General features: G+C 39.3%; 2 protein-coding genes across 5 annotated transcripts in view; one reads left to right on the top strand and one right to left on the bottom strand.

Annotated features, from left to right (window-relative positions):
• The window catches only part of LOC309388481 (kelch domain-containing protein 3-like), an 84,820-nt gene extending 69,348 nt beyond the window's left edge, over positions 1-15,472 (bottom strand). Inside the window, exons 1-2 of one of the 2 annotated variants that reach the window (XM_081945850.1) lie at positions 15,345-15,472; positions 5,582-5,652 (exon numbers count right to left, since the gene is read on the bottom strand). In XM_081945850.1, the coding sequence (XP_081801976.1) occupies positions 5,582-5,643 (62 nt within the window). In that variant the 5' untranslated portion in view covers positions 5,644-5,652; positions 15,345-15,472. Of the gene's footprint in view, positions 1-5,581; positions 5,653-6,250; positions 6,586-15,344 lie in introns of those variants that run through there. The other variant, XM_081945849.1, reaches the window with a different exon arrangement.
• A 126-nt stretch (positions 15,473-15,598) lies between these two features.
• The window catches only part of MFSD14B (major facilitator superfamily domain containing 14B), a 35,033-nt gene continuing 24,321 nt past the window's right edge, over positions 15,599-26,310 (top strand). Inside the window, exons 1-3 of one of the 3 annotated variants that reach the window (XM_081945847.1) lie at positions 15,599-16,127; positions 18,538-18,630; positions 21,155-21,217. In XM_081945847.1, the coding sequence (XP_081801973.1) occupies positions 15,933-16,127; positions 18,538-18,630; positions 21,155-21,217 (351 nt within the window). In that variant the 5' untranslated portion in view covers positions 15,599-15,932. Of the gene's footprint in view, positions 16,167-16,484; positions 16,611-18,537; positions 18,631-21,154; positions 21,218-26,310 lie in introns of those variants that run through there. The other 2 variants (XM_081945846.1, XM_081945848.1) reach the window with 2 other exon arrangements.

Below are 26,310 nucleotides of genomic sequence, written 5' to 3' on the forward strand. Positions count from 1 at the left end.
TCAGGGTGGACATCAATTCGGCCTCATAGGAGAAAGCAACACATTTGTGGAAGCCTCTGTAGTTTTCTTTCCAAACTGGATGTAAAGGATGGATCTTTTAAAGGATTTGGCAGGTTTTTTTAAAAAAAGTATTTGTGCTCATTTGCAAATGCATAGGTTAGGGACAGCAGAAATACCGCATTAATTACGGAGGCAAGCAGCCAAATTTAACTGAACTTGCATCAGATCTTTCAACCTATTAATATGCATTTCTGTCTCTTAGAGAGAGCTGGCAGGAAGTACCTGGCACACTTTGAACTGCTCTGATGGCTGAGCTCTACTTGGCCACAGCAACGAGGCTGGGGATTGGATATAACTTCAAGGTTTTAAGAAGCAATTTACGGGCACCAATTGACAGAACCTCCAGCTACATTTCTTTTCCCTGCCAGTGGAACCTGTCAGTCAGAAATACCACCACAATTGCTGTGCTTAATAGGTAATGGGATGGGTTTGGGCAACTAGGGAAAAGCACTTAAGACAAAGCTTTTAGTCACTTTTCAAGTTGCCTGAATGACAGATTGTGAACATAGAGTAAATGTCTGTATGGCTGAACTGTTACTTGGGCTAATTTTGAACAGACTCTTTTAGCACTCTTCTAAAAAGTACATGGAGTCCTCTATTTAGACCACAGTTGAGTCTAAAATTTCTGTTGCTAAGCTAGACTGTTAAGTGAGATTTGGCCCATTTTGGGACCTTCCTTGGCACAGTTGTTAAGTGAAACTCTGCAGTCATTAAATTAATAAGGTGGTTGTTAAATGAATCCGGCTTCCCCGTTGACTTTGCTTGTTAGAAGGTCACAAAAGGTGATTACATGATCCGTGGACACTACAACTATCATAAATATATTCAACTGACTCATAAATAAATAGGAGTTGTGGCAAAGTGTCTGAATTTTGATGACATGGCCATAGGGATGCTGCAATGTTTGTGTGACAAATGATCATAAATTTTCAGTGCAGTTGTAACTTCGGTCAATAAATGAACAGTTGCAAGTTGAGGAATACCTGTTCTGGGGTTGTTGCTTTATACACATGTGGTGCTTTTCTGAAAAAGATCTAAACCGACATCCAGAAAATAGTTCAGATGCAGGTTGCGCACACAGCAAAGAGATATGTATTGAAGCAGAAGGGAATTCCTTCTTGGTTCATCTTGTACTTCACCACTATGTATGCAGTGTATTAATTGGATGCAGAGATAATCGAAAAGAAATGATCAATATGTGCTATAAAGGAGTGACAGAAGCAGCTGGGTGCACTTGGCTACCCCTCCCCCCCGTGTCCTGTCACTCAGTTTCAGAGAGGAAATGAGAAGAATTATTTTCAGTTTTACTTCCATATATTCTAAGTTCCATATATTCTAAATTGTTACCAGTAGCGGTAGCACCTGTAAGTAGCCAATTTGTAAAAATGGTGCTCTTATACAGTAAAAAATCACTAGAAAATAAGACTCTGCTTAAACCCCTTTGTTGGCAATAGCAGCAGAAAATCTGAAATGTCCTTATTTGCATAGAACCAGCGACAAACCACTGGCAGAATCTGGCTCTCATTCCTGATTTCAATCAACCAAGGCACCCCTTCATTTTCATAATGGCAGTTCTAATGCTTTTATAAGAGACAACTAATAACGGGTTTAAAAGTAGGTTGAAGCACTAAACCCACATATGGAGCCTGCATAATACTTGGTTAGGCAGCACATCAGAGGTGGTATTCAGCTGTTTCAGACTGGTTCAACCTACCCAGTAGTGGAAATTGCGGGTGGACCCGCTCTATGCCGTTCTATTTAGTCACGTTTTCAAGCCAAAGCGCATGCATGGAAGGCCGAGCACATGCATGGACGGGCGCTCACATTTGCGAACCGGTAGGTAAAGTAAGTGAATACCACCCCTGCAAACACATGCACAAATGCTTTCATGGAAACCGAGTCTTTCTGATTGTCCAAGCCAAAATGAGGGCAGAATTTAGTAATTGAAAGGGATTATTCCCCTCTGAAATGTTGGGTGGAAAATATTAAAAAATTGTAAGATTGGTTGAAAAGGCTCTGCCTGTGTGAGTCTGGAGAGATGGAAACCAGAGAACATGTTCTTCATTCCTACTTTTACAGAGACACTTGAACCAGATTTATCCTCCTCTGATAGCAGTTATTCTGCTTGCTCAGACTTAATTTATGCCGAGATGCTGCTCACAGATGAACTGCCTTTTAGTACAGCACATGTGGTTAGGTTTTGCACAGCAGCATGGAAGATCTGTTTGTCTTTGATGGGCCAAGTTTCTACTAGAAAGACATATTCTATGTAACCTCAAATATTATCCTTTTTGTAACTTTACATGTTATCATATTTTACTTACATTTTAGAATATACTATACTTTTTTTGTCTATTGAAATTCTCAGTCATCCACATCCCAAAGGTGCTTTTTCAAAAGGCAACCGGACTTTCTTTGTTTTTTCTTGAAGACGTATCACTTCCTGTCCAAGAAGCTTCTTCACAACAGAAGGGAAACGTCTTCAAGGAAAAACAAAGAAAGTCCGGTTGCCTTTTGAAAAAGCACCTTTGGGACAACCATGTCCTGGATGACTGAAAATCTCCATAGACAAAAATGATAATATATAAGGTGTTTTAAATCAGGGGTGTCAAACTCGATTTCATTGAGGGCTCTATCAGGGTTGTGTTTGACCTCGAGGGTGGTGGTGGTGAGTGGGCATGGCTGGGGTGGGCATGGCCAGCTCGATGTCCTGCAGCACTCTGCCAATGAAAATGCAGCCTGGGAGGGCAGCATGCAGCCCTTGAGAGCTCTGTTTTCACTGGCAGAGGCACTGTGGGTCAGTCCTTCACTGTTTCCAAGGCAACCCCACAGGCCAGTTCTAAGCACCTTGTGGACCACATCCAGCCCCCAGGCCTTGAGTTTGACACCCCTGTTTTAGATGATTCTATAGAATGTTAAATAGTACTTTATACCTAGACATAGATTGCTCCTTTTGGACTCAAAAATTCTAGTCAGGTTGTTTTATTAAATGTAGTTTCATTTTGTCTTCAATTTTATTTACTGTCTGCTAAGAGCACTGACAGAGCACTCATGGACACATTGCTTGCACTGGTTTAAGACTGCAATAACCTATTTGAGTGACAAGGTTTCCTGGACTGGAATGGGCATGACTTAAAATGGACTATGCAGGGGGAAGGGGGTTTGCTACTGGCATTACTGCTGTTTCAGCGCACAATTTTTTTTGCTGACGATGATAGAACCGGTTTGGGGGTGTGGCAGGCTGAGTTACTAACTGCTCAGCCAAACCCATCCGAACTGGTAGTAACTCACCTCTGGGGCTATGGAAGCAAGGCAAATTCCAGCCCTTGACCTTGTCATTTCCATTCTCACCAGCAAGATGTTCATTTATGGTGCCCACAGCAGAATTGGAAGAGAATGAAAATGCTACTTTAAAACTACAGTACAGGTAGTCCTCAAGTTTAAAGTTATGACCATAATCGAATCCCAAAATTACGTTTTTAAATCGTGACGGTCATAAAGTGGGTCACAATGTGACTGGACTTGATTTTACTACCTTTTTTTTTTGTAATTGTAAGCCGCCCCGTTGTTTGCTATGAGGCGGGTTTAGCTAGAAACTGTACGTAAGATCGAGGTTCTGGCAAAAATGCTATAAATCGCAAAGATGTTACCGTGGGGCACTGCAAACAGCCATAAATGAGGGCCAGTTGCCAAGCACTCAAAATGTGGTTGTATGTCGGGGTATGGGGAGAGGGCAATGTTGGAACTTCAAAACCAGATCATAAGTAGATTTTAAGGGTTCATTATAACTTAAAATAGTCAACCTGTAGATAAATGCAATGTTAAGCTGCCTCTGCAGCAGGCTGGGAATGAGTTGAGAAGTGCTATCACAGGGATAGGTCCTCTAAAAACATCTCCAGTAGTGAGGTGGCTTTTTGCTGCAGTTCATGGGACATGAGGCTAATGCTTTAGGAAAGCAACCTATGCTCCCTTTCACACTGTTACCATCTCTTCTTGCCAAACCCTCCAAAGCTCTGTGAGAGGATCTGCAATCACTCAGAACTATTAAGGAGAAGAACCTCCACGCATTTCCTGAACTTCTACAGACCTTGCAGAAGAATAACAAAACCAGAATAAAATCTTATGCAGTAGTGAAGAAAAGTAGATTAAATCACTTATATATGATCCGTATAAATACACAGTACCTTGCTATGTATAAACTTATTACACATTTCATTTATTTCTCTGTCTGGAATAAAATAAAATTCTAGGCCCCTATGGGGGAGAGAGCAGAAAATCCTTCAAGCTATCTTTCCCTTGAAAGGCAACAGCAGAATGGCTGCAGACCAGGAGTCAGAAGGTGGCTTGAGTTGGAGTTTCCACAGACGAGGAAACAGATTGCCCATAGGCTTCATAGAACTGAAGGTCTCCCAAACCAAACTTATTATTGTTTCATGCATTTCAAAAATATCACAGCTGACCACAAAACTAAATTGGCTCAGCTGTTGCGGTTGTATAATCACAAGGAACTGGAATCAATTTTACAGCAATATAAACTTTAGGAGGAGCTAGAAATTTGTAGAGCCAAGTTCATTTCTTTGTCTGCATTGTTTCCAGTTTGACAATATCATCTTTCACACACAAAGTCTTTCTCTACATCATTCTCATTGGGAGAGAGTAAAACATAAGACATTGACCTGAAGTCTCTGCTGACCATTGTAGGAAATAGTAATAGATAGTACTATCAAGAGCTATGGTTATTTGGTTTCCGTGGCACATTATGCATGGCTATCCCTTGAGATGACTATCCTCTTAGAATCAAGAATTGGAGGGAACCCAGGGAGATTATTTAAACCTCATAAAATTGGGAGGAACCCAAGGAAATCATTTAAGCCTTATAAAAATATATAAGAAATAGGATGAAATATGTAAGAAACAAGATGCTTTTTTTGAATACAACGTATCTGCATGATGTGATATTTGGAAGAAGTTTCACACCACTCTAAATTATACTCACAGTTTTATAAAACTATATTTACATTATATAAACACACACACAACATGTGCACAAAACAACAGCACCATATATTATATACACAATTATTATTATTAATAAAAATACACATTATATTATCTATCTAATATACAATAACAAAATGTATAACTCTTATGTTATGCCCAGTGACCAAGGATATTTTTGAAAATATACTGGCATGGATGCACACATATACACTTTCGGTGTATATGTGTGGGTGAAACTGTCAATCAAGAAAACCTACAAGTCACTATTAAAGAGACATTTTTGATTTTAAAAACAGATTTCACATAAGCCAAAGAATAGTTTCCTTAAGGTAACCACAGTCATACTACCAGATCTTTATCCACAATAAACTTATTTATAAATTAAATTCTAATGCAAGGTAGCCAAGAAAAAGAAAGAGAAATGTAACAGTTCACTGAATACTTTTAGTGCTATATTTCAGTATAACACAGAGACATAAATTAAGACTGACAGGGTTTTTTTTAAACCAGTGTGCCATACCTAGGAGTTGGAGGATTTCCATTCACTTCCTTTTTAGTCCAGTATCCACTTGCGAATGCCATCTACGAAAGCTGTATTTGGAGAAAAAAATAATGGATTATTTTGAGAGTATTTAATGGAATTTCTGTTGGTGTTCACTAATAAATATAAATTATGTCTGGGATGAGATTGACCAATGTGTATTTGGGAATTACTTCCATTTGTGAAAGTGACCAGGATTGATAAGTTCCTTTTTTCATTGAAAATTCATTCCAGAGATTGTCCTTATTTTTATATGGAAGAAAAGGAAGGGTAACTGTAGTCAGGAGATGGGAGGGACCATATAAATCTTGGATTTCATCCTCTATCTTTAATTCATCTTTTACCGATATGGTTTATCTGGATGTGTCTGAAATGCAACTCACAAAATTTCTACCTAACATGACCAAAGAGAAATTCTGACTAGAAAATATATCAGTAATGGACTTCAACACGTTTAAACATCATCAGCTGAAAAAGTATTATCGATTAGTAGAGTATTATCGTATTCACTGAAATTGATAACAGTAATGATTCTGTTGCAATCTTCCTTGTAATTTGTTTGTGGAAGTTCTCCAATAATGACAAAGCTTGAAGCAAAATTGAATTCCCTCCCCCTTTTATTTATTTTTTCCTCTGTGTTCTACTCACCACTGAGATTCTGTTTCTCTAGAAATGCAGGAATTAATATGTCTGCAACTTCAGTAAGCCTCCCAATTTTAATTTTACCAGTTTTATCAACCTCTTTACCTGCCCTGAATAACAGTTGCTATGGCACCAACATACAGAGTTTGAAATGCACACCTTTGTTGCCTTTATAATTCTGATTTATTTCCGGGTTATTTGAAGTCATGGCAACTCAAACAGACACTGACCATAGTGTACACTCAATATCCCATCATTCTGTCCTTCTCTAACAAAAACCTATTGAATGTATGTGTGGAAGATTGCCATTAAAGAAACAGTAGGCACATTTTTAAATAAAGGATTAATCTTGACTTTGCAAAGGCTATAATCCTATGCATATTTTCCTATAAGCAACTGATACCCTACTCTGTATAGACACTATAAAGGAATATAAAACTATGGGTAGTATTAACTGAAGATGAGACTGTAGAACTGTTGCTGCATTTAAGATAAATCTTTATAGTGATTATAGTAGAGGTTTTGTATCTGCCCACCATGTTGAAACACACTTCTTCTAGGGTTGAATTTGAATTTATAACAAGGTCCTGGTAACTAACTTCCATTTGCTGTTTTTCAGTTGCTAAGCTGTGTCTGACTTTTTGTAACCAGTCCCCTCCTTCCACTATCACTAACTTCCGTAATAGCTCTTTATTGATAATATTAGGTAAAACTACTTGCAGTAGAGGTTTAGGTTGCCCATCTCAGATATAAGATTATTTTCTTCCCCTGGTTTATCAATATTCTTGGATATGAAAATATTATATATGGTTATATCTAAGATGATGATGAGGAAGAAGAGGATGATTGATATGCCTTTATCAAGGTTTGGTACAAATCAAACTACAGAAATATGATCCAAAAAAAAAAAAAAACACTTCACAATTTTGAAACTAAACCAACTGAACAGATAGTTACAACAAAGATAAGCCAGCTGTTGCAACTATACAAATTAGCACCACCTTACAATACAGAGAAATTAATCCACAATACATATTTCTGTGCAACTATGGCCTGTAGTCTATCTTGTGCTTTCTTCAAATAGTTCAATGGGAAGAAGAAAACTAATCACACTATAGATTAGCCCAATGTGTGAGTCAGGCCTCTATGACAGAAAAGAGATGGCATTTTTAAGTATATTTTTTCCTCTTGACTTTCCAAACAGCCAAGAAATGTATGTATCCCTGTCCCATAAGGCCCTATTTTGTTTCTAGCAGACTAATTTTGGCTAAACATATCTAGGAAAAATCAAAATATTCCAAAGCTTCTATGGTTTCTTTTTACAGGGAAGATAAAACAATGTTTGCTGTCATCCTAATCCAAACACAACGGATCCATTCATTCTTCTATTTACCATATATAATTGATCCTGGAAGACAGCAATTTCCCTTCTCTCCCCCATGAAAGTGTCCTTATCTTTACCCATCTCATGAATGAAAAAGGCTGAGGTCATAGTTGTGCAGGCATAAGCAATGTTTTTTCTGGCCTCAAGGCAAACTTCTCAGATAAACCTCCCAATCTCAACATTAGTCACATTACATTACAATAAATAAAACCTTACCCCGCAGAAACGCTCAGCTCCTGGTAGGGGAACACAGTGTGCTCCTACAGTAGTTCCAAGGTCTGTGAATGTTAACTCTACTCAAGCAGTGTATAAGGGTAAACAAAATAAACTGAGGGCAAACAAGCAATATAGGCAGAGGGGACGTTTATTATTATTATCTCTTTTATCGATTAAACATAAAACTCCATCAACTGGACATTTAAAATGTATCACTGTTAAGTCCTCGAGGCTACAACGCCATTGACTATCATTGCCGGCCCCTGATTGGCTGAGACGTGAGCAGCCAGCTGGTGGGAGAATGCAGCCATTCTATTGGTTCAGAGTCTGACAGATCTAGTATAAAAAGGACTGTCAGCTGTCAAATGTTGCTGTTTGCCAGGTCGAGGTTTGCCTTACATTTTGCCGTGTTATACTGTTAATAAAGGTTGTGTTAGCTTCAACCTGCCTTGCCTCAGTTCCTGCCTGCCTCGTTCTCCCTACAGAACAATCACAAATACCATTGACTGGTGTTAATGGTTGATACGGGTTGCTGTCAGCATCCTAGGTATCAACCAAGTATCTTCTTAAAATATACCCTATTTTTCAGAGTATAAGACACACTGGAGTATAAGACACACTGGAGTATAAGATGCAGCAAGGTTTTCAAGAGGAAAATTAAAAAAAAAGTTTTAGCACTCTGTAAACCTCCCAAAAACAGCCTGTTTTGGAAACGGGCCCGTTTTTTTTTCCAAAAAAGGGCATGAAGAGCACTTAGGAGGCTTGTAGAGTGCTGCTGGGGGCTTGGGAGGGGGGGGGAAAGGGGCGTTTTTCATTCATTTCTGCCCTTCCCAGCCCCCAGGAGCTCTCTAAAAGTCTTCTAAAAGCTATGAACGGCCAATTTGGTGAAGGGGGGGGGAGTTTCGGGAGGCAAAAAACTTCTGTATTCAGTGTATAAGACGCACCCAGATTTTCAGCCTCTTTTTTGAGGGAAAAGGGTGCATCTTATACTCCGAAAAATAGGGTACAATTTTCTGAGTAGCAGGTTTTTTGCAGTTTCTCTGGTGTTATTTCAGGAAGCTGCAATTTCTTGATGTATTTTATAAAATTCTTGGACATGGTACCAAGCACCCCAATGACAATGGGTATCACTGTTACATGCTTCCCATTGTCATCAGGGCACTTGGTACCATGTCCAAGAATTTTATAAAATATTTTTTTATTTTTATATTATTTTTATTTTATTTATTGATTAAACATGAAACTCAGTCAACTGAACATTTAAAGATATGTCACAAATACCATTGACTGGTGCTAATGGTTGATACGGGTTGCTGCCAGCATCCTAGGCATCAATCAAGGATCTTCTTAAAATATATGTTCCTAGTTCCTATGATGATGATGATGTGAAGGGATAGCAATGTTTTTTTTAAATTTCTGGTCCTGGAATGCTCTGAATTTTTGACCAAAAGGGAGGGGGAAGATGAAGTAAGATACTTATGTGTGAAATTATTTAAAAAATCAATTAAGGGTGGAAATCATGTTTGGCACTCAATCTAACATAAAGACCCTGGATTGATTATGTTCCCAGCAGTTGGCGTTACAATAAACAGAAACACTTAAGCATATTGCTATTAGAGCTGCATTAGTAGAGGCATCTGTGTTAACTGCAATGATACACAAACGATGAAACATGCAACATGGCCTAACAATACAAATGCCACCCTTAGTACTGGCATGAAATGTGAGAAGGTCATGTTTAACAAGAAGAACATTGCATTAAGAGATGTTAAAATAGAGAGTGAGAGCTGATTGCTCTAATAGGTTTTCTCACCAGACACCGAGTCCAATATCTATATATATGGTTTGGGGAAAAAAGCAGTGTCTTTATGTCAGACTATAATATCAAAATACTAAATATTATAGATGGTTGCCAATCTCTTATAAGAAATGACACTAAAATAAGGTGGCATAAGTCCTAGTAAATGATACAGACTCTTCCTCAGTTGTCCTTAACCACAGCAACCCCCTGAGTTCATTCATTTCATGCCCTGTGCATATCTGAAGCAGCTCAAACTTCTAGAACAGGGGTGTCAAACTGGCAGCCTATGGGCCGGATGCCTCACGCGTAGGCCACACCCACCCCAGCTCTGTAAGTGGGAAAAACATCACAAAATGTCACATGATGGCATGACACAGTGAGTTTGACACCCGTGTTCTAGAATATAAACTGAGAGGAAACCCTACTCTGTACTAGCACCGATGATGTTACATTGTTTGGGTAATGAAACATCTAGAAGAAAACAACAAGGCTAAGAGAGCACCAAGGACCCCTCAGCTTAAACTTCTCCTTAGCTGCTCCAGTTATATTGTGGTGCTTTCTGTCTTTTTACAGCACGTTTGCTGTGAATACAGTTTCAGGGATTGTGATCTACTTAGCTCTTATTGGCCACTTCTATGTACTGTGAGAACACTCTATTCCAGTGGTTCTCAACCTGTGGGTCGGGACCCCTTTGGTGGTCGAATGAACCTTTCACAGGGGTCACCTAAGACCGTTGGAAAACACATATTTTCGACGGTCTTAGGAACCGAGACACCAATTTTATGGTTGGGGGTCACCACAACATGAGGAACTGTATTAAAGGGTTGCGGCATTGGGAAGGTTGAGAACCACTGCTCTATTTCCTGTGGTTGTTGACAGGGGTGGTATTCACTTACCTTCCCTACCGGTTCATAAATGTGAGCATGCTCGCTCGCTTCGATCGCACGTGCCACAGGGGTGGAATTCAGTAGGTTCTGGAGAACCGGTAGTGGAAATTTTGAGTAGTTCAGAGAACCGGCAAATACCACCACTGGCTAGCCCCCGAGTGGGGTGGGAATGGGGATTTTGCAGTATCCTTCCCCTGTCACGCCCACCAAGTCATGCCCACAGAACCGGTAGTAAAAAAAATTGAATTTCACCACTGACGTGCCACCTCCGTGCATGCGCTCAGCCTTCTGTGCATGCGCTTTGGGCAAAAAAAAGGGCCTAAATGGGATGCCATAGAACTGGGACGGGTGGGCGGGGTCATCTGTGATTTCCGCTACTGGTTCGGGTGAACCAGTCTGAACCGGCAGAATACTGCCCCTGGTTGTTGAACTCTTCCTTCCGTAGTTTGGGTTGGATTGCAAGACAGACTCCTGGCTCTTGGAGAGGCATCTGTCCAGTAATGTCTGACTGGTGCTTTCAACAGTGCTTGTCAGCTCCTACACAGCCGCCTTAGGGTTAGAGATCTTCTAAAAGAGCATTGGATTTGTTTTTAAGCACTAGTTAATGCTTCTAAAAGAATGCTGGTCCTGCCTTATACAGGCTGAGTTAACAGGGAAATGAAAGCCAGGTTCTGCTGTATTACAGGTTTTATATAGACATTAGTTTTTTTCCATTTTTAAAATTATTATTTCTGAGGGCCCATCCAAAAATGCTATCGCTCTGGACAATGGCCTAAGGCCAGGCTCACACAGCTGCAGTTTCCATGACTTTGTGCAGTGCTTCACAGCTATTTTCTTATTACTTTCCAGAGAATTAGCAATATTATGCGCCTCTCGCAGGGAGTGCGGGCATCACTGGGCCCACTCCATACCAGCTTTATTAGCAGTAGGTGCTATGGTGATGGCTATTGTTGCAAGAAGTAAACCACTCAGATTTGTTTGAGTCAAGATGTCCTCTCTAGGTTCTCTTTGGCTATTATCTAGCTACTTCTGGATGCTGCCAGACTTGAGGTCGATTGCTTCTTCCTTAACCCCATTCGGGCTGGATGCATCTTACTTGTCAGCTATGCTGTTTCTGAATTAAGCCCATTTTCAGAAAAGCATTATACAGAAATAGCTTGGATGACAGGTATAAGACACAAAGGGCAAGCTATATGGAAGAACAGGAGGACTTTTTCTGCTTCACCTTGCATCCCGCCACCTGCCTCAGCACTTACCATCAGTGAGATAGGTAATTGGAGAAATGCTAAACCTGCCATGCAAAAATCCATTTATTCACCAGATCTCATCCTGCTTCACATTAAGGACCGTGATTAGTGGCTGTTTTCCACTGGTGGATAAAAAAATAAAGAAAGGGAATCCCTTTCCTGGCTTCTGGGGGCTTCTTCCTTGTCTGTAACCAAGTACAGAAAAGGAAAATCAAGTGGCAGAATAAGAAAGGCCTTGAAGTGGTGGGTTGTGGGGAGGGAAAGGTGGTGGAATGAACAATGTATGCTCTCATACTTTTCTGCAAGTTCAAGAAATGGTGGACATCATTATGGTTGAAAGACCCCCTAGTTAATTCTAATAAAACAGCAATGTTCGGATTAATTAATTTACATATCTGCACAACTGAATACAATGAATTCATTTGTATAGAACTACTTATGCCTACTGGTAAAGTAGGGACGTGGTGGCTCAGTGGCTAAGACGCTGAACTTGTCGATCAGGTCTGCATTTCAGCGGTTCGAATTCCTAGTGCCGCGTAGAGTGAGTTCCCATTACTTGTCCCAGCTTCTGTCAACCTAGCAGTTCGAAAGCATGTAAAAATGCAAATAGAAAAATAGGAGCCACCTTTGATGGGAAGGTAACAGCGTTCCATGCACCTTGGGTGGTCATGCCCGCCACATGACCACAGAGATATCTTTGGACAGTGCTAGCTCTTTGGCTTTGAAATGGAGATTAGCACTGCCCCCTAGAGTCGGGAACGACTAGCACATATATGCATATTTACCTTTTTGCCAGTAAAGTAAGTCTTGATGTGATCAAGATATTTCTATTAATAATAAAGTGTTGAATCCATTGTTAGGGAGATAGCTTTACTTTTTAATTTCACAAATGCTATAGGAATCACTTTATTGCCTCTAAAGAAACAGCAGTATGATGGAACTATGAATCCTAACCCTAACCCAGTTATTCCATTGATTCTGTTTCTTAATAACAGAAATAGGCAGTTGTATTTTGTTCCATCAATACACTGAATTACAATTGAAGCAGTTTTTATTAGCAAGCCCAGGCGCCAAATGTATTATCAGTGCTGAATATTAATGGGCTCTGTTTGACTGTCAGATGCTCTTTTAAACTCCAGCAAATCAATGCAATTCAAATAATAATTTTGGAATCCAAATTTCTTCTTTACCATGATGTTAATGGCAATTTCTGACTACACAAGTAGAGCAGATCAGTTAATACCATGATAAAATAAAAAACCTTAATGTTAATGAATCAGTCTTGCCATTTTATGCTTTGAAGACAGATGTTGGGAACCATCCAGCCTGGCAGGGAGGAGGGAGGAGCTAGTCTAGTCACTGCACCTGCAAAAGGGGTGGAACTGGCTTTCCCTGAATTCCTTGGAGCCTCATTTTAATTGTTCCAAGAATAGGCTGCCAGACGAGAGATTCCCGTATTATAGTCAGAATGTAATAAAGTAGTTAGTTTGAACTCTGCATGTGTAGAGGTCTGGTTGCTTATGCCTGAGAACAGTTCCTTCAAAATCATTAATTTAAAAAAAAACAGTTTCAATTTTGGGTTTGTTCTGCTATTTCACTGTTTCTGGGGAACTCAAGCAGGGGAATTGCTGAGAGAATTATCTTGAGAAATGGGAAAAATATTACTAATCTGGAAATTGAAGATTGGATTAGGGGAATGTAATTTATCCATTTTTGAAAAAGCAATATTTCTACCAATCCCCCCCCCCCCCCCGCTCCCTTTGGCATAGCTTTTAAGATAACTTATGGAATTAAGTTTTATCCTTAAAATGAAACCATACTTATTATTTCATATATATGCGATATGGTTAATTTCTTTGATTTATTTTGTTTTTGGTAGTTTTTGTGTATTCTTTAACACAGCAGACCGGAAGGGGTGTGGTTTTGTGTGCTGCCTGCATCCTGTGCATGGGGCTTCGCTTGTTTGTGCAGCCCAGTTTCTGGCATGTCGCAGTCCTATGTCAGACTATGGATTGAGGACCCCTGCTTTAACAAACTTTTATTTTATTTTTTTTAAAAATAATACAATAAAATGCCCAGTCTTGGCCACATTAACAGGGGAAAAATGTTGTATTAGTAAAGCTTTACTAACTCCTTGGACAAAAATAATCTGCTTTTTAAACCATCCCTATTGAAGAAAGAGATCAATCACTTTTAGACTTGATGACTTCAAATTTATGGAGCTGATTAAAGAGTATCATATAAAAATTTAGGATACATTTCACTTTACAATTACTGATTTTGCATTTGTGATATTGAATGGTTACTGAAACCTAATCCCTACTAATTGCAGAAGGAGTTAAATAAGAACAAATTTAAGCAATGCTTGGATCTCACAATTCCAGGAAATCCAGGAAGTTAACAAAAACTGTTAGCAAATTCCTTCAATATTGTTGCTAAGAAAAATTTATGGATGTGCCATAAATTTCAAGGAGTGGAGAAAGACCTGGAGAAAGTATTAGGAAGAGTCAACAGGAACTCCTTGATTTACAGCCATTCATCTAGCAAACGTTTAGTTACAATTCAGTGCAAAAAGGGAGTTACAACTGGTTTTCTTGCACAAATGGAGCAGTCCCATAGCCACATAATCTAAATTTGGGCGCTTGGCAACCACTATGCATTTACAATGGTTGCAGCATCCCAGAGTCATGCAACCTTCCCAAGCTGGCTTCCAACAAGCATAGATTGTTGGGGGCAAGAGGCTGACTCTGTAAACCGCTTAGAGGGCTGTAAAGCACTGTGAAGCGGTATATAAATCTATGTGCTATTGCTATAGGCCAGAGGTGGGTTGCTAATTATTTTACTACCGGTTCAGGTGTGCTTCCCCGCGTACTCGCGATGCTTCTGCACATGTGCAGAAATGTCCGGGCGGGTGGGCAGAGCCTCCCGCCGCCGCTATTACCTGTTCACCTGATCCGGGCCAAACCAGCAGCAACCCACCTCTGCTACAGCTAATGGGAAAATCTGGATTTGCTTAACAACCATATGATTCACTTAACTGTGGTGTTTCACTTAACCACGATGGCAAAAAAGGTTATAAAATTAGTCATGACTCGTTTAACAACCAACTTGCTTAGCAATCGAAATTTTGGTCCAACTATAGTTGTACATCGAGGACTTACCTGTACCCAACTAATTAATAAGCAGTAAATTTCAGTATTGCTAAAATGTAATGTAATATTGAAACATTCTTGTACCTTACTCCCAATACTTTGTGTGCAACAATTGTCCTTGACGTCTTATGTAATAAAAAAATAGTATCACTTTAATAATTTATACATGCCCCGTGCCTCTAATGTTATACAATAAAAAGCAAAGCATGAAAATACATCAATATTTAAAAATAAAAAAAAATACACCGGCTACACATAAATGGGTACGAATAGAAATTCGTGAGCACCACAGCCTCTTTCCCACGTATCTAGATTCTAGGAAACAAAGGGGCAACGCACGTAGAAAAATCGCTGAAAGCATCTAATTTTCTGATTGCTTATTTGTACCCTATGACTATCGTTAAGTGTTGTACCTTAACGATTGTATCTTGTCTTTTAACGTACACTGAGAACATATGCACCTAAGATAAATTCCTTGTGCGTCCAATCACACTTGGCCAATAAAGAATTCTATTCTATTCTATTCTATTCTATTCTGTTCTACTCCGGTCCGAACTTAAGCACGCAGAAAAAGCCACCGGGCTCACGCGATTCCCGCCCATCCGGGAGACAAAGCCCCGCCCACGTTGCCTATTACGGTATATGATTAGCGGCTCCACGGCGCGGAAGCCCCGCCTCCTCCGTATGTGACGTCTTTTCCGGCGGGTGTGTGTGTGAGTGTGTGTGTGTATGTGTGTGGCTTTCGGCGGCCGTGTCCCCGGTGATCCCGGGAGGGCGCTTGAGAGAGCGGGGAGAGGCCGCTGCCGCCGAAAGTTGCCGCGGCGCCTTTAGCTTCTCCTTCTCTTCTCCCGCTGTGGTTTCTTCTTTTTATTTTCCCGCCCCCCCCTCCCCTGAGTCGCCCGGCCCTTGAGACGGTGGCAGCGGATGAAGGAGCCGGCGGGAGGCCGCCCGGAGCCCCTGCTTCGCCGCCGCTTCCTCCGCCAAGGCAAGATGGGAGCGAAATGAGCCCCGAGCCGAAGCCGCCGCCGCCGTCGTCTCCGTCTCTTCCTCCTCCTCCTCCTCCTCCACCTCCGGGCGGCCGGGAAGCGGAGGTGGTGGCCTTGACAGTGGCGGCGGCGGCGGTGGTGGAGAGCGAGGCAGCGGCGTCCGGAGCGAGCGGCGGAGGCGGCGGAAAGTGCGGCAGCCGAATCATGCTGGTGAGGAGAATCGGGTTCAAGCCGGGCGGAGGCGCCTCGGTGAGTGTCTGCGAAGAGACTCCTTCCCTCCCTCCTTTCCCTTCCCGGGGCTTCCGCCCGCTGAAGCTCCGGGGAATCCTGGCCGTCATGGGGAGGGGATGCTGGTCCTGCTGATGGGGGCCAGGTTGGGTTCAGTGCGGAGAAGCTGCAGCCGGGAAGAAACGCCGCTGCGCCTCCTCTTCCTCTTCGTCCCCTTCCTCTGTTTTCTGGGCCTGCTGCTTGCCTTTGGGAATGGTTGCAAGGGCGAGGAAGAGTTTCACCCCTCCCTTGGGAAGCCGTTGGGTGGTGCTGAGTGGGTGACCGGGTTTGGTTCGAAGACTTCTGGTGCTGCTGGAGTTTCCTAAGGACCGTCCATGTAATTCATGAGATCTTGCGGGAAATCGCTTTCAGTTTCGAAAGGTTCGCTTTCGATTTAAACGAGTGCGAACCTTGGGAGGCCAGCAGGTGTGTTAGAAATGTTGATTAGCATGCCATGGATGGATGGATGGATGGATAAGATAACTTTATTATCTTTTTTTTTTTACTGCCAGCACGCCCCCCCCCCCCACATTAAAAATGAAATTCTGTTGCCTGCTCTCAAGAGAGTGTATATCTACCCAAGCACATACATTACATGTACACATGCTATATATGTACATAAATACATATCTGCACCATACATACATACATACATACAAAACTGTCCATTTTGAATATGAAAGAGGAGTGAGTGCTGATATCATGCCAGGGAAGAAGTGCTGATAGGGATGGATGGGTGGATGCTGGTGGGATGGATGGATGGAGTGAGTGATTGAGGGAGTGCGTGCTTTCAATTCATTTTTCTTCAAATGACCACATAGATTTTCTCCATGACAATCTATCCTTATCTAATCTGGCCTTTTCAGATCCTCCAGTGATGCATCCCTCACAGCTATAACAGTCCATCCCGCCTTGCCACCTTGTTCTCTCCCTTCCCACCTTTCCCAGCATTGGAGCCTTTTCCACAGAGCTGGATCAGGCCTCAGATACTTACACAATTTGCAATTTTACTTCATAAAATAGTTCTATGGTGGGATCCAACACTCTCCAAAGGGAAATCTCTGTATATTTTTCTACCTCTTCTCTAAGCGCAACCCTATTTATTACATCACTGATCAGATTGCAACAATCAACTGTATGTTTGTGTTTTCCTCTTAAATGAATGGAAAATAAAAGAGATAAAAGAGTGGTCTATAAACTCTTGCTAGTTTTACTTTCTAAAAATGCTGTATTTGGCACAACTGAAGAAAATGAATTGAAAAATAAGAATTTTACTTGGAGAATGATATAATTACCTCATTATAAAACAAGATCTTGCAGCTATTTAAATTATACAGTATATTAGTGAATTAATCAAATATGAAAGTATCTTATGTGTTTCTGTGTTAATAAAATCTTGGTTACCTGATGGACACTCAGTATTTTGAAAATGGCAGAGTAAGTCTTCTATTAGTAATTTACATTGAATTGTTAATTTTTATAAACTTTAGGTGCATTAAATATGAAAACTTGAATAGTTAAATAAGGAGCAGTAATTTTCACTTCTCATACATCCTCAGTAACTGCTCTAGACTCTAGAGCAGTGGTTCTCAACCTGTGGGTCGGGACCCCTTTGGGAGTCGAGCGACCCTTTCACAGGGGTTGCCTAAGGCCATCGGAAAACACATACTTTTGAAAAAATATGGAAAACAAAAAATAATTTTATGGTTGTGGGTCACCACAACATGAGGAACTGTATGAAAGGGTCGTGGCATTAGGAAGATTGAGACCCACTGCTCTAGAGAATCCCTCAAGTGCATTGTGGATTTGATTCTTATAGATATTTGTTACATTTTGATTTTATATTTGTTATAATATATCAATGTTTTTTTTAAGTTTTATTATTTGGTTGTTAGTTCACTGACATGTTTAGAGTGAAATGTAAATGTCTGTAAGTAGGGCATCCTGATAAAATGTTGGTGACACATGGGGTTTTAAAGTGTGAAAGAAGACATTATACCATAGTTCTTATGTAAAATCTATTCAAATATGTTGTGTTTTTGAAATGTCATTAAATGGGGAAAGGAATTTTATAGGCAGATGCAAGCAAAGGATTCTAGCTTTATAAAGTGAAATTGGAGCATTTTTGTCATCCCTTCATTCTTAAGTGGCTTTCTTGGAAGGGTTGCAACAAGGCTTCTACAGGATCAGGGTACCTTTTGCTCCATACCATGGCATGCAAAATTCCCCACAAAACTTAATGTAAAAAATCAACAAAACTTTCTGTCTCTTCTAATATATAAATTATTGTTATAAAAACAAATCCCTGATGCCTATATACTACTAATACTGGTTTTTTTCTTTTTATTAACAGCAAGGTATTGGCCGACCAAGTGTGTACCATGCTGTTATTGTGATCTTCCTTGAATTTTTTGCTTGGGGACTCCTCACAACACCCATGCTCACAGTAAGTTTTCAAATCCCATTACCTCATTGGCATCTTATGGAAGGAACCATTCTGTTGTCTACTGGTCAAATGAAAAGCTTTTTCCCAAAACTGTTTTGTGGCTAACGGACTTTCAACAAGTAAGGTTTCAAAGGCTATGAGCCACATTGTGGATTAAAGAGAGGTGGGAAATCTTCATAGATTTTTGGAAGAACCCAGAAACTTGTCAGGAATCTAGAACACATCCAGCAATTAAGTTATTCCAAACTGAATGTCAGTTGTGCTTGCCTTGCCACCCAGCACAGAGAGAACATAAATTTCTTGAAACAAAATCCAAGGTAGTTGCCAATATAACAAGTAAATCCTAAACATTCTCTGATAAGCTGGCAGAATTTTGGAGAAATAAAACATGTTAAATTTTACCTTGGAATGCAAGAATTTTCTTAATTAAAATATAAGCTTTAGATAAAATTAAAACACCAGTTTTGCATGATTAGATATGGGACATGATATCTACATGGTAGATATGAAACCTTCCAGGGCACTTATCTACTACTAGCTGTTATTTAACTCTGTGTGTGAATGCTGCTAGTGTCTTGCTTAGAACAAAGAATACTCTCGTAATTGTTTACTTCCTTTGAACAGTACATTTTTTTGTCGTTGCTATAAAACCTCTCTTTCTAGTTCTGTTAAATTGTGTACCGTGTTTTCCTGAAAATAAGACAGGATCCTATTTTTTTTTGACCCCTGAAATAAGCACTTGGCCTCATTTTCGGTGAGGTCTTATTATTTTTGAGGTGCAGGAGGCGGCGAGAGTGATCACCTCATGGCTGCTGCTGTGTTGCAATATTTTTTAAAAAGCGCATGTGCTTATTTTAGCGCATGCGCTCAAAAGCCCAACTTGGCTTATTATCTGGGGAGGTCTTATTTTCGGGGAAACAGGGTACTTATTTGTTAAGATACTGCAATACCTGAATGTAGGAATGGGCTTTAATTACAATTTATAAAAGCCAGGTAACACTGTTCTTGTCAAAATCCATCCAGTTATGGGTATCAATTCCCTATAGGCTTCCTTTGAAAGTCAGCTGAGTTTTGGGAATGGCTTGCCAGCTTGCACATGAGAATTGTTCTCAAACTAAGAAGGTATTCTATGTATTGAACATTTTAATTTCTTTTCCTTTGTTGCTTGGTACTAGTGTGTTCAATATACATAATACACAATGCAAATTCTGGATTTTTTTCTTCTTTTCCCACAATCAAAATAGCTCTATATCTGTTATAAGAAGATTGTGGGGAGATGCTTAATGAGGTTAAATAATAGTTTGTGATACATTTTCTATTGTATTAATAAACTTACTTTATTCTGACAACAAATCAGTTCTTTTAGTGTTTCAAACTACCACAATCACATTTCATGCAACTAGAAACATTTTTGTTTTATTCTGCAGATAATGTATAACCTTTATATTGCAGTTGTTTAAATGTTAATATCATTTTTATCAACTACTGAAGATATGCTTCTTTTGGTCTGGAAGATTTAATTATGATGGAGTATATGGCCATAATTATTTCTTTAATGGAGGTAGTAATGACTTACCATATTTTTCACACAATAAGATGTACCGGACCATAAGACGTCCATTAGCTTTAGAGGAGGAAAACAAGAAAAAAAAATCTACCTCATAGCATCTGGCTAGCGTTCCTGCAGCAAACTGGTCAGGCTTCAGGACATTATCGCAGTCCCAGCACGTGGCTCATCAGGGCTCCGCTGATGAGCTCCACCAGTCAACTGAGCTGAACTGCTCCCACTGCTGGAAAATGCTGGAGCCTTCGGTGCCGAGCAGCTGATTGGCAGTTGGATCGGCCTCCCGGAATACCACCTATCAGCTGTTGTAGGTGGCAGGGATTGCTGCTGCTCATCGCAGCCGAATGGTCATTCGCCAGTGGCAGGCGTAGGTGGCAGCAGCGATCCCTGCTGCCTAGAACAACTGATCTGCAGTATTCCAGGAGGCCGATCCAACCGCCAATCATCTGCTTGGCAGCAAAGGCTCAAGTGGCAGCGGTGACAGGTGGCAGCGCGACAGACAGCAGTGAGTGGCGAATGCTGCCTCCGCACCAACCCCCCTCCCCGTCGCAATATTCGCTGTATAAGACACACAGATATTTCCACCCACTTTTTTTGGGGGGGGGGGAAAGTGTGTCCTATAGTGCGAAAAATACGGTACTCTATATTGTAATTTGGTCCTAGATTTGTGTTCAGTGAAGTTTAGCTCAGGAGGAAAGGATCTAGGTTGCAAATTTCTTTAATCTTCAATTCATATTGTTCCCAACAGCTTCTTCATATTATGGGGGACTAGACTAGAAATGATGAGGACTTTAAGAAGAAATGCTACTCAAGCATTCCCCTCCTATATCTTTGTGTTCCTGTTAGATTTCAGTACCCTTCATGAATGTTCTTATGTAGGAGCCTTTACTTTTGAAGTTATTAAATATGTATTTACTTAAATTGAGAAGTGAGTTTTGAAATAAAGTATTTCTCTTATAGGTCTTACATAAAACATTTCCTCAGCATACATTTCTAATGAATGGCCTCATTCAAGGAGTTAAGGTAAGAATGTTTTAAGTATAATCACTCTTACTGATGAACAGAATAGCAATTCTAAATTGGAAATATTACATGATTTATAGTTATAAAAACAGCATCAAGGCAAGTACTGACATTTACATTTTTTAAAAGGTGGTTATGTAATTAAAATTGTGGTATATTCTTAAGTATATGTAAGACCAGTTGAGCTCAGCAGGCCCTCGTTTTCAATGGATAAAGCTGCACAGATATTTAGTAAATTAAAAATATGAGGCAATAAAATATCTAAATCAAACTAGCAGCATATCAGTTTGATAAATAATCTGGCCTCAGCAAATGGCTTGTGTGAAATAAGGACTGTGTTTACACCAGTTTTTGCATTTGTAAATTGTAGCTTGAAAACTTTGTGTCAGTGATAGAAGAGCACACGCAGAATGGAAAAAGGCATACACTAATATTAGCTCAAAAATGATTGTAATCAATAGTCCAATATTTGCACAACAACATTACAACTACATGCCCCTTTTGCGTTTGCCTTTATAGATAACCTGCCTGCAAAAAGCACAATCTATAACAGGCATCTCCAACCCACGGGCCACAATACCGGTCCGCAATCTGTTAGAACTTGGTCTGTGCAAATGAGTGAAGTTTTATCTGCGCAATGTGGGATCTAAGTAGTGCACAAAATCATTCCTCCTTGCTCTGTGGAAAAATTATTTTCCATGAAACCAGACCTTGGTACCAAAAAATTTGGAGACTGCTGATCTAGAACATATATTAACACTTGCAACATGACTACTAACATTCCATAGGGCAATAATCTATATGCTGATAAAACTCTTGTTCCCGTAACCTTTAGCTGGATGAAATGGTACATCATAGGACAACAGTTTTTGAGCCAAGGTACTTCAAGTGGACTAACTTACAGGGTCCAAAATCCACGCTCCATGACTGACCTAGGGCATTGAAATTTGGCAATTTCTATAAAACATTTGATGTCATAAAATTATCATAAAATAGCTTATGACACAATACAAAGTGTTATAAAACATTCCCCATGCTGGTGTTTGATTATGCCATACAGTTCAACACGGGCTACTTTTAAGCCAGACACATCTCTGAAAGTATCCCAACTTTTCCAGTGAAGGCACTACATTAGAATTTCTGTCATTGTTGAAGGCATTGAAGAATCTGGTAAGGAAATATTTTTGAAAAGATGATCCAAAGAGTCACAGGTTGTCTAGTTTGTATACAAAGGTAGCATTATGTCTGATCTAGAAGAATCGGTGGTTGGGATCATATGCTAGGATAATTTCTGACTTTATTTTATTCGTTTCCTCATTGCCTCTATTCAGTCTTAGTAGCAGCAGAGTTGGAACCAGATCATGCTGCAGTATTGGCTAGGCCAGAAACATTTGGATTGGAAGTTGATGATTGTATTTTGAAAAATATTTTACCAATCATGCAGTTGAAAAAGCCGAAGTGCTTGAAGCAACATTGCTCAAAATGATCTGGTTTTGTTCTGAGAAAAGCCAAAACATTTTCACCCTCAGAGCAAATATGCAGGCGGTCCTCACTTAGTGACCACAATTGGGACTGGTTATCCTGTTGCTAAACACTGGGATTGCTAAGAGAAATATCATGTAACCACAATGGACTTAGAATGTGACTTTCCATTTGGTCATTAAGTGAGTCATCATGGTTGTTAAGTAAAACATATGACCCCCAACTTGCAGTTTGACTTATGCGTTCTCTGTTAAGACTACTTGTTGCAAGATGGTTGGAAAGCACACAGGTGATGATTCTGTGTCCGCTGGATGCTTCAAGAGGTTTGCTGGTTACAGAGTGTCCAAATGGCAATCTCACATTGCAAGATGCTGTAAAAGTCATAAATGCAAAAATTGATCACAAATGCCTTTTTTTTTACATTGTAACTTTGAACATTCGCTAAATGAGGCATTTGGTAAGCGAGGACTTATCTGTACAGATCTTTTTGTAGATCTTTTTGTTTCAGACTGCTTGACTTGAGATACTTTGACCTTAAAAGAAGGGCTTGTGGAAAAATAAAGACCTTGGGAAAACTGGGAGGGTAGGATTCATTTCACTGACTAATTTGAATGTGTGTGTGGTCCATTGGAGGCATACCAAATGATTTGGAGAGTTCGGTAGTCAGCTGAATAAAAGTGGATCAAGAACAGCCTTTGTCCTTCCACTTCTAATGGATTCACAGTTATATGAATGGAAAAACTACTCTAAAGATTCAAATCTAAAGATTTCTTCTCAGAGAAAGGAAAAGTATACAGGTAGTCCTCAACTTACAACAATTCATTTAATGACCATTCAAAGTTACATCACTGAAAAAAGTGACTTATGACTGTTTTTTACACAATCATTGCAGACATCCCCATGGTCATGTGATCAAAATTTGGACACTAAGCAACTGACTCATATTTATGACAAAGTTGCAGTGTCCAGGGCTCGTGGTCATGTGATCCTCTTTTGTGACTTTCTGGAAAGCAAAGTCAGTGGGGAAACCGGATTAACAACGTGTTACTAATTTACCAACTGCAGTGATTCACTTAACAACTGTGGCAAGAAGAGTTGTAAAAGGGGGCAAAACTCACTTAAACATTTCACTTAGCACAGAAATTTTGGGCTCAATTGTGGTCGTAGGTTGAGGACTACTTGTATTAACTTTTATATTGTGTTTTATCAGTGAATATTTTTAAATAGTTGCAGAAAATGTCAGTATTTTGAATATCCATGATGGCTTGATAAGAAAATGATTTTTTACATTAAAAATGCAAAAAAGGAAAAGTTAATAGATGTATCTTTAATACCACTGCATCTCTTTTAAAGAACTCACGTGTAAAGGTCTCTTTCTTGACAATTCACTGATTAATGTGATTTGTATATTGGGGGAAATTACTTTGTAAGTGAGACCTACAAAGATTAATGCAATTATTTTATACTATTTAAATTCTGGCATCAGTAGTGATTTTCAGTTTACTGCCTACTTGTAGAGTGTTAAACAAGCATGTGTTCCTAAATAGATGTACCAGTGGTCCAAATTGATATGTAAAAAGGCTTAGCATTTGTTTGAAATTCTCAAAAGTGATAAATATTAAAGCAAAGAAAGAAAATATATGCTGTTACCTAGTGAACACTTAAGGCAGGGAGAGAGAGGGAGAGGGAGGGAGAGAGTAGAAATGAGCTAGCCTAGTGGAATTTTCTTTTTAAATACAGTACATTTTTAATATTGTGCTACAGTATTAAAAATCAGATCAGTATTGGAAACTGATGAAATATAGGTGAAATAAATTAAAAATTTTCTGTAGAATATGGCATGAGTTTTATAATTCGCTAGATACTGGGCAACATTTGACTGTTTTATCTACCAGTCTATTTTTTCTATTTTAGTCTTCCTTTACTTCAAAGTGGCTTGTAGATTATCAAACATTGATGACTTAAGGTGTCGTGGGCTGCAATATTACAGCTAATTTGCAGATTAAAAGGATATGTAAGAACGGCTTGCTTTGAAAGATCAAGCCCACCATTCTGTTTCTGTGGCACTTTCATTAAATTGTTCAGGTGGAGAATAGCTATGCCTGCTTTTTTACTTTTGTTGAAGTACTTTTACACCTAAGGAAGACTTTTTGTGCTCACATGAAGCAGCTCATCAATTAAGTTACTCCTTGGAGGCCCTTTTATCCAGGTGTTGTGACCTTTGTCAACTTAGAGGTGCCTGAGTTAGGGAACTCTGTAAACAGAATTAACTACCTTTTATGCATGGGTCCAAGCCCATCCAGTTTGTTCTTTTTTTAAAAAAATAACTTTACTAAAGATTACAATACAATGATGGAAAGTAATATAAACTAAAAGAAAAATAGAAAAACACAGTTGTTGGCTATGCTTTCCCCAGCGCTGTCTTCAGTTCGCCATTCTTCTACAAGGCCCCCAATTTTTTTTTTAAAGCAATACTGTCCTAAAATAAATTTTAGGGAAAAAATTCCCATTCTCAATTTATTAAATTTACTCTCTTGTTTGTTGTGCTTTATGTCATCTGTCAACATGTGTGTATACAAAGGATGAACTGAATATTATATGCGATACTGTCTACAGAAAAGCCAGGGAAATCTGATCTTAGAATCATAATATTTGAATAGGGCATTTAAACTATTAAGTTCAATGTGAAGAATAACCTATATTGGATAGTGAGTTTGATTGTCCAAATGCTCTTACTGCCCTCTCCTCTTCCTCCTCCCCCTCCTCTTCACATTCAGTTATAATCTGTCTTATAACTTAAATGCCTGATTCTGTGGCATGCACAGAACGGGGAGAGAATAGGCCTTGAGCTGTGTGACATTCTTTCAGCAATATCTACTCAAAATAGTTTGTTTGTCAAACCTTTGCTTGAAGTAATTTACAACATCCCCGTAATCAAAGAATAAGATTTATTCATAACATATCTCTACTGCCTTCTAATAATTTGTAAAACTAATATCACAATAGAAGCAGGGGAACTTGCACTGTATGGTATAAGTGTCTACGCTACTTTAAAAATTCAAAGAAATTAACCTGGCTGTGTGGTTAAAAACATTTGGGAAAAAGCAATTAGAGGAACAAGTAAAGACAAGTAAATCACTGTTAGTGATGTTTACTCACACTGTTCAACAAAAAGATATAGGTGATATTTTGAATTTTTGAGAGACATGAAGTCATAATAATAGAGTTTAATTACTAGTTTCTTTGCAGAGCCTTTCTTTTTAAACCTGATTAGCCTTTGCTGTTATTAGCTATGGTATTTGCAGCTGCAGTACTTTGACCAAACATTCCTTAAACTGCATTTGTTGCAAATATATACAGCAAATAAAAAAGATATAAATGAAGTCCTCACTGCAAATGTGGTTATCCCTCAATAATTTGAATGCTTTTTAAAAATTCCTAAAGAGGTTGAAGCTTTCATATAATAAAAAATATATTTTTGTCAAAAAAAATCTCTGCATTCCATGAAATAATCACAGTCAATCCATGTTAACATTTAAAACTAACATTTACTAATTTCAAACTATCAGCTGTACTTTATGATGATATATCTAGTTTTCTGGTAGAATAAA

Source organism: Natrix helvetica, assembly GCF_964273705.1.
Source record: "Natrix helvetica genome assembly, chromosome: 2".
In the NCBI taxonomy this organism is placed as follows: Eukaryota; Metazoa; Chordata; class Lepidosauria; order Squamata; family Natricidae; genus Natrix; species Natrix helvetica.